General features: G+C 40.4%; 1 protein-coding gene across 3 annotated transcripts in view; it reads right to left on the bottom strand.

The window, feature by feature from the left end:
* Positions 1-12969, bottom strand: part of tnr (tenascin R (restrictin, janusin)) — a 162689-nt gene that overhangs the window by 9360 nt on the left and 140360 nt on the right. For all 3 annotated transcript variants that reach the window (XM_029453314.1, XM_029453313.1, XM_029453315.1), the window contains 4 exons: positions 7689-7819; positions 4122-4254; positions 2637-2788; positions 2382-2478 (listed from right to left, as the gene is read on the bottom strand). In XM_029453314.1, coding sequence (XP_029309174.1) covers positions 2382-2478; positions 2637-2788; positions 4122-4254; positions 7689-7819 — 513 coding nt within the window. The remainder of the gene's footprint in view (positions 1-2381; positions 2479-2636; positions 2789-4121; positions 4255-7688; positions 7820-12969) is intronic.

The raw sequence follows: 12969 nt of genomic DNA, 5'->3' as shown, positions 1-12969 counted from the left end.
TATGACCTTCCTTCACCTCCTCCAAACACTGCTGCACAACCTCCGTCTACTCACATCGACTTTACTTTTACTCCTTTATAAAACTCAGGTTCAAACTATTCCAATACAACGACAGACATAACTAGTTGTATGGGCATACTTTTTATTTTTTATTAAACAAACATGTCATTTAAAGATCTACACAAATAAAATAATGCCATGTACTAGTCTCTGTTTGTCTGCGGCCAAGTTCTCTGTTAATGTAATGTCGCATTTCATTTTCAATCAATGAAAGCGTCGTGTGACTCCCGTCATGCAGTTCATCCCAATAACATAACTACTCGATTATATATTAGAAATACTAATATTCACTGACAGCCCTAGAACAGAGCCACTGTTGACGTCAGTAACACCTGTGCTTTTCCTTCCAGCTGTAGTGCTATGCTAACAAAGCAATAGATCAACCGACTGACGGGTCAGTTTCATACGGCGGGCCGAGGCTCGACATGTGTGCCGTACGCCGAGGCTGCCGTGATACCTCCTGGCTTGTTATCTGTAATCATGCATCGCGGGGGAGAAGCTTTCACAGAGCAGCTCTCCATGCTCCACACCCTCAGGTTACATTAAGATGCTTTTATGCACTGAGAGGACAGAGTACAGTACAGGGAAGAAGAAAGACGGGGGGGGGGGGGGGGGTGAGTGCAACCTAGGAGGCACTAAAAAAACAAAAAGTAAAGCAAGACCCTAGAGATTGGAGGAGGTGCCCTCGACGAGCATACGTCCAGGAGTGGTGAAAGGGCAGATTATTGCTGATTCAGCTGAAGTGGAAACGGGTCAGATGAAATTGTGTACTCACTGAACCAGATACGCTTCAGTGTCTTTAGATTTTATTGTACGGACAAAGCCAATATGTATTTGCGAGATATGAAATCAGTGCCAGGATGCTGCAACATGATGCCTTCAGTTCTTGGTCAGAAACGTCAGAAACACTTCTGTTACTTCACAGCTCACTATCGAGACTTTATGCTGCGTAGTGTGCACAGGAGGGATTTCTCTCCGGTTTGGAGTTATCGTACAAAGATGTTTGTCCAATATTTTTGTATCACGTCTCTCCTGTGTTTCGCTGAGTTATTCCCTCCACCTTTCTTTGTTGAAATACAAACACAAATGATTTATTTATACCATCAGACAGCAATACAACTTTGTTGAAATGCTAAGAGTTATCTTTGAACACCCTCCCTGTGGAGGTGAACAGAAGTAACAGGACCAGCTGACAATATTACTCAATTCAACTTCACAAAACTGCAACAGCTTTAAAAATAAACAGTGAGGTCAGAAATCTGACACTCAACAAGAATTGTATTGTATTATATTGCCTGCTTCTGTTCATGAGGGGTTGGATTTAAAATCTCTTCATGCTTTCACCTATTACAGCGTGCTCAGTCACTAATGGACTAGAGCGTGCCACAAACTAACTTGTGTTGTGATCCAATATGTGTCAGCTGCAAAGTAACAGCCTTCCCTCTGTGATAATGTGGCGATGCCATAAAATATCCCCCCAGTGTTATTTAATTTCTCTAATCAAAAAGTAAAAAAAAAACATTCTTCTCGAGGTCCTGATTCACGTAATGAAATATTCATGCAATATTTCCCTTTAATCATCTGCACCAAAACAATAACAAAAAAAAGTGTCCATGAAGAAACATGATTCATTTGCACATTTTCTAATGAATATTATTATTTTTTTTCATCAAGAGGTTTTAGGGGGAGGAGGAAAAATATTTAGCAGGCCATGAAAACAATGGGGATGTTCTGTTGTTTTGTCTTCAGAGCAACGCTAAAAACAATTGCCAAATCATTTCAGAGAGATATTAGCTTTCAGAGAATCCAGAAATGACTAAGAGACTTTGTGAAGTGCTGAAAGATCAGATGAGCAACACAAAGAAAAGAGGAGTCTAGCAGCTTCATGTATTACCATATCTCCATAAAATAGATCTTTCAATTGAAACCAATTGAAAGCTACCACCCTCTATTGATTACATCCAATTGAGTCGTGGAGACGGCGTGTAGATAAAGAGGGTAATACAGAGTGAGGAGCAGGTCTCAGCTTAAGATCAGCTCATACAATGCAGCTGAAACATATATTCAGGGGGACAGGAAGTTGGAATTAGGCAGCAGAGAACCTGTGAATCTTCCAATACACCTAACTCTCAATCAGTATCATTTTAGGGGGTATCCAGACACGAGTGCTCCCCAGTTCTTACATTGATTCGATTAAAGGACGGATGTTTACCTTAACCAGCAAGTAATGTTCCAACTACAGAAGCTGTTATGATGCCGGACCTCCAAAGACTGGACATGATGCTGATTGACATGTTTCTTTCTCGGATAAGAAGTCTTACCAAGCCAGAATTCATCCTCCAGGTTTCCAAAGCCGACCCGATAGTCACTCCACTTCCTGGAAAAGTCTGTCAGGCCGTTCTGACGACGCTGGAAAACCTGAACACCAAAATATGACGACGTGACAAGTTTAGAAAAAATACACCACGGTTGTTCAGACTAAAATAACCCGAGTTAATTACTTTCTTCTTAAACCTAACTCACAGTTTCTTTCATTAACACTTTTGAAAGAAACAATTATCTTCACAGTGACTTACAATCCAGCCTCCTTCATCAGTGGTCATGTCACAGTACACCTGCACACCCTGGCTGGGGTCTCTGTTGATGTAAATAGTGTAGACGCCGCTCAGCAGCTCTCCATTCAGCAGGTGTTGGGCACAATTCTGAGGTGTTGCAAACAGACGACTCCCTGGAGAGAAGAAGAGGAGGGAGGAGGACAGATTATGATTGGCTTGTTTTTGTCCCACGTTTGTAGAAATGTCTGTAGACTGCACAGATACAGCTTAAAATTATATGACATTTGGCAATCTATATTTAAAGCTGCAGTAAATTATATTTGTATGTAAATACCTACAGTATGTGTATCCTAAAATGAGTTGCTTGTAGGATTGAACCCACAGCAAATGATTGCAGTTCCCCTAAGCTCTACGAGGCATTTTAGCATCTTTTAGCTCACTGTTTTTCCTAAGACCCAAAACTTTAAGGTTTTGCAGACCGACGTTTTAAGTGAACCTACTGTTCATAAACCTACTGCATGCTATCTGCCCAGACACACCAAGTTAACGGGTGAATATAGCCGACGACTTCTCTTAGCAGATATTTCCCTCAGGAGAGTAGAGCTAAAAGTAAGAGTGAATATTGACCTTTCATTCATTAAGCGACCGGAGACGCGACTCCAAATGAAGGTTAATGTTGCTCCGTGTCTGTTGGACGTGTTTGCTAACAAGCTTCCTATATCAATTTAATAAGGTGATAATATTCCAGTGTCTTTACACTTTATTCTGCTGCCTCCAAGTTAGTTACATTTATGCACAAGGACCAGATGCACTGTGTTTAGTGTTTGTAGTGAAACGCCCATTTACAACAGGAAGCTTTAGAAAAAGAAAAAAGGAATAGTTACCGTTTATCGAGCACTGTGTCTTGACTCTACTGGTATGCTGGCGTCTTTTAATTAATTCATTAAGCAGGGAACGAGCATGACCATGTAGGTAATTAAACAATAAGCTTTATGTAGGAAAAGCTTATGAAGCTTTCGAAGTGACCAAAAAATATCAATTAAAACCTTTAGGTTAAAGTAAAACTGACGACCTGCACAGCTTTCATTACACAGCCCACTGCTGATAGATATTTACTTTTGGCGTGTTCACAAAATTCCAGGTGATTAGCAACTTCACGATGCTTCCTAACCTTTGTTTGAGTGACATATCCAGCATCTAATTATACACATAGGAGGGCATATTGAAGATTAAAGCACTTTGTTCAGCTCTAGGATTGTTGACAGCCAACATGCAGGTGCAGCCTAATGGGAAGTCTTCTTCACTATGCTACAGGGAGGGGAGAGGAAAACTGTGTCTAAATTTGGGGACCCATTAATGTGCACCTTTGTTATGGTGACAGTAATGTGAAATGCTGTGCAAAAGGTGAAAAAGAAAACTCCCCCTATAATCTCTTTCTAAGCTTAAATCAAACAATACAAATACATTATGTGTGTGTGTATGTGAGTGAATGTGTGTGTACGGAACCTGTAGTGAACATAGTGGAGACTACAGCGCTGGTGTCGAGTCCTCTTGCTGCCTGGAGCTTGACAGTGTATTCTGTTGTCTCTGCCAGTCCCTCCAGTCGAATCCATGTGTCCTCTGCGTCTAGGATCAGCTCCTAGTACACACACACACACACACACACACACACACACACACACACACACACACACACACACACACACACACACACACACACACACACACACACACACACACACACACACACACACACACAAGGTAAAAGATAGAAAAGAAGACATTGCGTTCTATAAAGCAATAATTGAATGTGTATTCTGAATAAACCTTAGGGTGAAAAAAAACAAATTATATTAGAATCCCCACAAGTCACTGATAAAACATTGCATTTTGCTTGTGAGTTTTCATAAGACAACAAAGAAACCTTCAGGCTATTTTTGTTCATGAATTACACGACAGCTTTGTGTTCCAGTAGCACAATATTATGTCAAACTGGCAAATCAAATAGGTGAGTTTCTTAAGAGGGATTGAAAAATGGATATTAGGGGATTTAAATGAGATGAGGAGAAAATAATTACTTGACAGAGAACAAGATAAAAGAGTGTTATCGGACAGCCAAGCTGAGAAGCTGCGACGCAATCAGGAAACAAACAATTCTATTTTTGGTAAATAAGCCACGACGGTGCAGGACAGTTACTTCCCTTTGTTTTTGACAAATGTTCTTTCATTGAGCCCGTCTTAGGGAGCCAAGACGTTTGACCAAGAGCTTCCTGTGACATCAGTTTCTTAGATGAGACAGAAATCCACCGGCAGAACGCTCAATTGAAACTTGAACTTATATATGCATGTATTTGTGTGCATGTGTGTTACAGTTTGCCCTGGATACACATTAAATATGGACAAGTACAAATGAAATATTCAGCCAGTTCGGAAGAAAAAAAAAAAGAATCACACATTTCCAGGCAATGTGTCCGTGTGAATTATGCAGGGAAGCAGCTGGTAAATGTTGTCTCTCGGTCTCAGAGGATCTGACATATTCCCACCAGGTTTTTTTAAGGGTCACTATAGGATATTCAAGAAAACAAGAAGGCCCTGTTTTATAATACATACCTTCATACGCTCGCTATCGATAATGTGTGTGTGTGGTGGATGTGTATTTATCCTCGTGTGTGTGTTTGAATGGGGAGATCCTTATCACTCCAGGCACGAATATAACCAACAGTGATACATGTTAATCAGACGAATGAATCTCACTGCTACTGTGTGTAAATTATAAAAGTCCATTATCTCGGTAAGAGGGGAAGCTGTCTGAGCAGCTCTAAGGCTTACCAATATGTGTTTAGATCACAGCCGAGGTAACGCTGCCGCATATTTTCAGCCACGCCAGACCTCAAGTAGAGACAACCGGAGGAAAATCTCGCAATGAGTACCGCTACAGTGAGCAGTCTTTTGCTCTGAGCATGAATGAGTGAAATGACTCATTTCTTGTTGAACGATATGAATTCAAAATGTGGCACTTGTTGAGGCTGCTCACCGTGGTGAAGATTTGAATAACATCTAAAGATTATGAACAAAGGTGGTGAAATTGATTTACTGGGTTTACAAGATCTTCCAGATTTTTGCATTTCTTTCTGAGACGACTGCTGTCTAATGGATTTATCTAAAAACTACTATACGTCATTAACAACGAGAAAAAGTGAAGCTTTGCCATCAAAAATATCGAAGTCATTTGGAAACTGCTTGATTTTTTATAAAAAAGAAAAAGAAAAGAAGATTTTCAAAAATGTTTGCTTACTCGCTATAGGCCCACAGTGTGTTTGCTTGCAGTGGTAGTGACGCCAACATCTTAAACACACTGACATTACATTTGTACTTAACTTTTTAAGCTGTTTAATGAGCTGCAGCTGACCAGCTAATGAGCTCGCGAGCCTGCAAACTGATGTTAGCGATGCACATTTCTCTGGAGGATGTTTGTTTGGTCGCTCATTCAGCAACCCCCACGGTTCAGTGTTTGTTAGTTAGACCGTTCAGTTAAATGTATTTGTAAAGATTTAGATTCCAATGATGCATCAGCGAGGAAGTTAACGTGTGTTGTTTTTGTTTTGTGTAGCGGGCTGCTGTCTGGTTGTTAGTCAGCGTGACCATCTGCCTTTGGTAGAACAGTGAAGTTACTGCTTTATGCAAATACGGTTTAAAAGTGAAACTATTTGATTAGCTGTATGAATTCCGTTCATTTTAAATGATGTAATGAAACCAAGCAGTATTGAATATTAATTTCTCCCTTTTGGGCACTGATTTGTATGCTGCATGTATGTGTATTATGCAGATATGTATGCTGTAGGGGGAAAATAATTAGGAAAAATGTCATTTCTGTTTGACTTAACATGCAAATGTATGCAGAGTCTTAGATATAGCACATAAAATGATGATTTAATATCCCTCATGTGTAAAAGCCATAATATTTCTAGACAAATGTTTCTTTAGAAAAGGCAGAACATGGGATCTTAAATATTAAGAGAGGGATTTTAAGAACAATGCTGATAGAAGTCTGTTTGCACTGGAAACAAGTGAAACCTAAATTGTTATTCGTTGTGCATGAGTGACACCCAATGGTCAACCACACAGCAGTACCACACATTCAAGGTCAGAGTGTGTGTGTGTGTGTGTGTGTGTGTGTGTGTGTGTGTGTTTTCTTCTACTGTTCCTTTAAAAGATTGTGACGCTACGGTGGGCATTGAAGGGTACTGTCTGTGTGCATCTGGTTTCATGTGTGTGCTTGTGTGTAAGACACCTAATTGCCAATAAGAGGGACTCTTTTGCAGAGCATCATGGGAAATGGTTCTCGTCAGTTCGTTAACAGGCGTGCTGGCTTCTAAACAGCTCTTTCTAATGTGCTTTATTACCATTACTCAGCCACATCACAAACTGTTATCAAAATAAACAATGTCTCTACTGAGACGCATTAAAGCAATATCTCTATTAGACAGACAATTGAACTGCACAGTTCCCTTGTGTGTGTGTGTGTGTGTGTGTGTGTGTGTGTGTCTGTAGGTTTGTGTGTCCCCAAACGCTTGCACGCTCCACATCAAGGGATTACATGATGACAAGATCAAATTTGGATTCTGAAGTTCTTGTCATAAAGTTGTGATTCTGCAATAATTTTAGTTTCCTGAACATTTTTAAACTCTGTTATAATAACTTTATTAAATTGGGAACATTTTATACTTTGCAGAAATCCAAGAAGGTGTTTCAATGTGTATTTTAATATCTGCAGAATTAAGTTTCTATTTTTAGAGAGTGTGGATTAACAAAAGTACAGTTTATCTCCCTGACACATGTTTGCAACTGGAGCATGGATACTCAACAGGATTTGAGTCGATAGAGAATAGATAAGAAAACACATTTTTGCTGCAGATAAAATGTTAACATATATGGAATTACAGTATATAGGATAACAACAGTGTGTGTGTGTGTGTGTGTGTGTGTGTGTGTGTGTGTGTGTGTGTGTGTGTGTGTGTGTGTGTGTGTGTGTGTGTGTGTAAGAGACAGAGTCCAGTTATGTGTGCTACATACTTTGCGGTTGCCGTCGCTTGACCTGTAGGTGAGCATGTAGTTGTCAATTTCGGCTATGGGCGGTTGCCAGGAGATGAGAGCGCTGCGGTGATTCACCTCGCTGGCTGTCAGGTTCAGGGGCGCATCCATGGCTGCAAGGAAGAGAAAAAGATCAATTTAGTGCAAAACAAGGAATGGTTTTAAAATGTTGTCTAGATCTACATCGTACTGTCGTTCTCAAGTGAAGTGTTGAATTGTCCAACCCCACTTTTTGCAAAATATTTATATTATTTATACTCTATTTCTTCCTGCTTTTTTATAGGTGCTAAGTTGTCAGGGTGGAGCGAGTGAAAGCCTGGTGTTGAAAGTAAGAACAGTGCTGAAGGGGACATTTACAGTTACCATGTTTATAAACTCAGTGAGTTACTGTACATGTGAAGGAGACATGTACCACCCCAACACCTGGAGGGACTTGAACAGAGCTGCGTAGTAAAGGTGGATCTTTGGAGAGAATAACATTTTGGAACGGCCAGAAAGGCCCCATGTGAGGATCCGAGGCTGTGGACAGGCCGACATTTCGGCAATATAGCTTGGGGCCAGACCCTGGGGCTGGGTCAGGGCTGCCCAAAAGGTCGATCGATCGCGAGTGTAGTGCGGGTAGATCGCATACATATATATATTCCTCCAACGGAACCCCGCGCCCCCAGAAATTCAAGTTTTTTGTTTTTTTTCTTGCCTTGCACATTCACCACTGTTTCACTCCCGCACACACACCTAAGGTCAGAGACAGAGCGGAGAAAAGGAGAGGAGTGAACTATGCATCACCCATCGTAAAAAAACCTCCGACAGCACCCCCCACCCCCATCAGCAAAAAACCCCAGACAGCGAGACAGGAGAGAAGCCATGATTGGGGTGATGTAATGTCTATTGTTAAAACCTTAAATGCGGGAATGACTTTTGAATGAGCGTGAGCGCGTTGGGTTAATTCTGGAGATGGTTCTTATTTAAAAGAAGTCAGACTGAACCACTTTTTTGATCTGTGATTCAAAACTTTGATAGGAATCAAATAGTACTACCACACTTCTGGCAGACATCCCATTAGCAAACAAGAGACCAGGGCCCTCTCAGTGAGACCCATGCATCATGTAACAATGATTCACATGCATTATGCATAGCACAATTACAAATTTTCAGAAAATTTATCAGCTGTGTTAATAATTGATGTTATTGCTACATTCTATTCCATTTTTAAGGTCATTGTAGTATTTTATTGAATAAATTATACTTTTATATATGGCAAGAACTGAACCCTTCGCTCTGGTGTCCTGCAGGCTTTTGATCATCATTGAAGACGAGCTGTGGCTGACTCACTCTCAGGAGAGAAGAACCGGGTTATACCGTGGGCCTTAAAGATATATAAATAAATTACCTAAATATTAGATAGACAGATAACCTACAGAGTGGTAAATGTATCCGTCTTTGAAAGCTCATAATATCGATGCACACCTATATATGGAGCTAACTGGCCAGACTACAGCAGAGCAACGAAACAGCATTGGCCCTTTTTGGTTGACTTGCCTGCTGTGCTGCCTTAGACATCTTTTCCTCTCTCCGTACAGAACCAGCTATAGATGTAGCAAAGCAGCAATGACCCCAACCTCTTCACCAAACCTCAGTTGCTGAGATTAAATAAACTAGACAAATGTTATGCCAGTACTGCTGAAGATCATCTTTATTTTTATTTTGTATTTGACACTTGAACCACAACGGTGATGCTGCCAGCTATTCAAAATACATGTGTCTCACTGTTACTAAGCTGATGAAGAGTTAGCCTGTATCTCACTATTTCTTCCTGCAATTGTTGTCTTTATTTGATCATGTGACATTATTTATTCTAGTAAATGTTGCTAAAACTGGATTAAAAGTGTATTTGTTGTAGACTATTTAACACATTTGCATATTTATTTACATCTGCTGCAATCGTGAGTACCCACAGCAGTGGGTGGTGTATGTGAGTTTTACTCAAAATAAACTACAGTGCCTGTATTAATATTAATGGAAGAATGAGCTATCCAGTGCAATGTTGTAGTTAATTGAGGTTTGTGGGCAACAATGACGGTCTATGACGAAGAGGAATGAGCTCCAGTTTACTAGGATTTGGCTAAACAGGCATAGATTTTTAGGTTTTGGTTATTCTATGATTTGTTGCACAATAGATAATATGGTATACAATAAAGGATGAAACCAAACATATAGACGAGTGCCACAAAACAAAAAAGGAACATTTCTCATTTTAAATATTATATTTGGAAGACAGCTTATCATCTGTACTTTCTAAGTAATTAAAAACACAGGTTAACTACTGGACATTCTTCCACATGTATTGTAAACGTATTCCATGAGGTGGGTAAAATCTCCTCTGTCAGTAATCCTTAATCCTCACAAGACTGAGTGAGAGGAGCAGTGAAACACTTTTCCATGTTTAGTCACAGTGTATCACCGCCTCAAAAGCATCCGAGCCTTTGATCGGCAAGCCCACCCAAGTTTTACTGCACATTACATCACTCCTTCCAAATATATTCTTCGCTCCTGCACAGCTTTAAACAACGCTTGATTACAGTGCCTGTCTAGATACCTTAACCACATCAAAAGGACTCACCTCAATTTCCCCACCTTACATCACCCTTTTAGAGTCAATTTCTGATCTTCCGACAGGGTAGCAGAAGCATTGACATGCCGTACAGTAACCTCGTTTTAGTGCATGATGGAAAATAGATGACCTTCTATTTGGAAAAATCAGTTTCCTGGAGTTACATCATGGTTCTGGGGCACATTGTCAGCCTTCTGAGTAAGGGAGGCAGGGGCGCCGAAACAACTTAAGTGTTGCGCTTTGTGTGCTGTGGAATCCTCAGTCACCACTGTGAATACGAGATAAAGACATATACTAACATGGCTGTCACTTTCTCTGGTTTCCTTTTGACTCTGGCTTTTCTTACTTTTCTTACTTTTCTTACTTTCCTCTGAAGCTAACAAAGGGCTTTTGTAAACAGCCTGAACTTGTAACTTCCACTGAAGACTTCTTCCTAACCTTTAGCTAAACATCTGACCCCAAATTGAACTCAGACCTCACACAGCAATAGACACACACAAGACAAACACCCGCCACACTATCTTCTCATTTAAATCCTTGTCTACGTGCACATATGGAAAGATCAATGACAGCTCCGTAATTAACAGCATGTACCCGCCTTGATAACCTTCTAACAGAAGCACGGTGCCTGCTTTTGGAGGCAGTGATATGCAGATCCACATTGTAGGACGGGGGGGATTTAGAGAGAATGACAGAGACAGATGGAACAAAGAGTGCAAGGCTGAGCAGTGTGCTTAGAGATTGTGTTAAAGTCTGCGATGACGTGCCAATCTCCTCCTCTCCTGCACCTTCACGTCTTATTGACCTCGCCTGCATTTAATTTCTGCTTTTTTCCCCACCCTCCTCCTCTTTTGTCCGTTTCCTCATATTCCCACATCAATCCGGGGGTCTTCCTCTTCTTCACTCTGCTTCTTATCTCCGTTCGTGTTTCTCCCTCCTTCACATCCTTTGTCCACCTCCTTTCTTGCTTATCTGACAGGCTGCCATTCTAACTCAATGTGCCAGAGAGTGAACGAAAGTTTATCTTTTTGTTCTTGTCCTCCCCTCGGCTTGATGTACACTGTTGCTGCATTATGTACGCGTGGGGGAGAGGGGAGAGAAAGAAGAGACGGGAGGGGGCGTTGCATTGAAATGGACGGGCTGCAAACACCCTCATTTTGCCCGTCTTTATTCCGTCTTTCTCTTCGTTCACCAATTAAATCCGTCTCCTTGTCCTGTTATCACTGACGCTCTTCCCTCCAATTAAACCTTTGCATGCAGTGTGCCCGAGCAGGTGAGCAGGTGTCCTGGCAGCTCTGAAGATCCATTTATAGACGCGGAGGTTTGAACAATGGAATTGAGATGAATAGATTTGGCTTCATCTAATGTCTCATTAACACGCAGTGTAAACAATACGAAAGTAAAAAAAAGAGAAAAGAACACACATTGAGCAGCAGATGGGAAGGGCAGCATGGGCAGCAGTAATTTGTTGCACAAAGACGAGAGTGAGGAAGTTTATCTTCTGGAGTGGATATCACATCTCTATGCCAATTTGCAAGTGAATAATTCTGCCCGAATGATGTATAGGTGACTCCTTCGAATACATGAAGCCTACTGCATTAAACCAACTGCTGCTTGGATGAATCTCACAGATGGTATTATGATGTTACACATTGCTATTATCTTTAGGAACACTCGAGAGCCTTGATTAGCATCACGGACATTATCAAAGAGCCAAAAGGAGCCAGACTGAGAGAGTAGTTTGTTGAATTTTTCCATCTGAACTACAGTGCGGTTTTTTTCAGTCGTGGTCAGCAATTTAAAGAAGTTTTCATAAGCTGAGTTTAAGTACAAAGTCCACGCCTCAATGATCAAACAATTTGCATTGCCTGTCTACAGTATATGTGTCTACCCCACTTTGCTTTTGTGTGTCCTTTTTCTGCATACTTTCCTCCTTCTCCCTCAACAACATCGCTACTGCTGCTAGGTAACGATTGTTTCATCTGTTATTATTATACAGTTACTTTTCTAAACCGGCTTTTTAAGTATTGTGTGAAGACAGTAAGCTTCTGGGCTTTAGGCACAACTCAATAAACCTTCTTGTCTTTTACACTGTTTGTAACTAAAACCTCCAAACACACTTTTAAATGATTGATTGACAAGCTATTATTAAGATATCTGGTTAGTGTGCTCCTTTTCTAACTATTAGATTAACATACACTCTGTAGTTAAAGTAATAGAACTACCAAACAATTCTACATACTTAATATTAACTTTTGTACTAAATAATACATTTAAATACTATAGTGAATAATGTTATTATAGTAGCATAATTTCAAAGCATTTTACTATAAAATAATTACACACGTTCTTTAAAGTACTGTCATGATCCTGGTTTTCCTGCTTCCTATTTTATTTTGAAAGGTTCACTCCTGTTTGTGTAATTTTTGTAATTCTAGTTTTACTTCCTGTCTTTGTGTTTTTTTCCTCCTCCTGTGATTGTTTGCCCTCTCCTGATTTGATCCTCCTGTGTCACCTGCCCTTGTGTCTTTGCCCATCTCCTCCAGCTGTGTCCCTATTCTTGTGATTAGTGTCTGTGTGTCTATATATATATATATATATATATATATATATATATACACACACCTGGCTGTCCCATTAGTTCCATGTCGG

Source organism: Cottoperca gobio, chromosome 17 (genome assembly GCF_900634415.1).
Source record: "Cottoperca gobio chromosome 17, fCotGob3.1, whole genome shotgun sequence".
Classification (NCBI taxonomy): Eukaryota; Metazoa; Chordata; class Actinopteri; order Perciformes; family Bovichtidae; genus Cottoperca; species Cottoperca gobio.
Note: the sequence above shows the minus strand (reverse complement) of the source record. Positions and strands in the feature narration are given on the sequence as shown.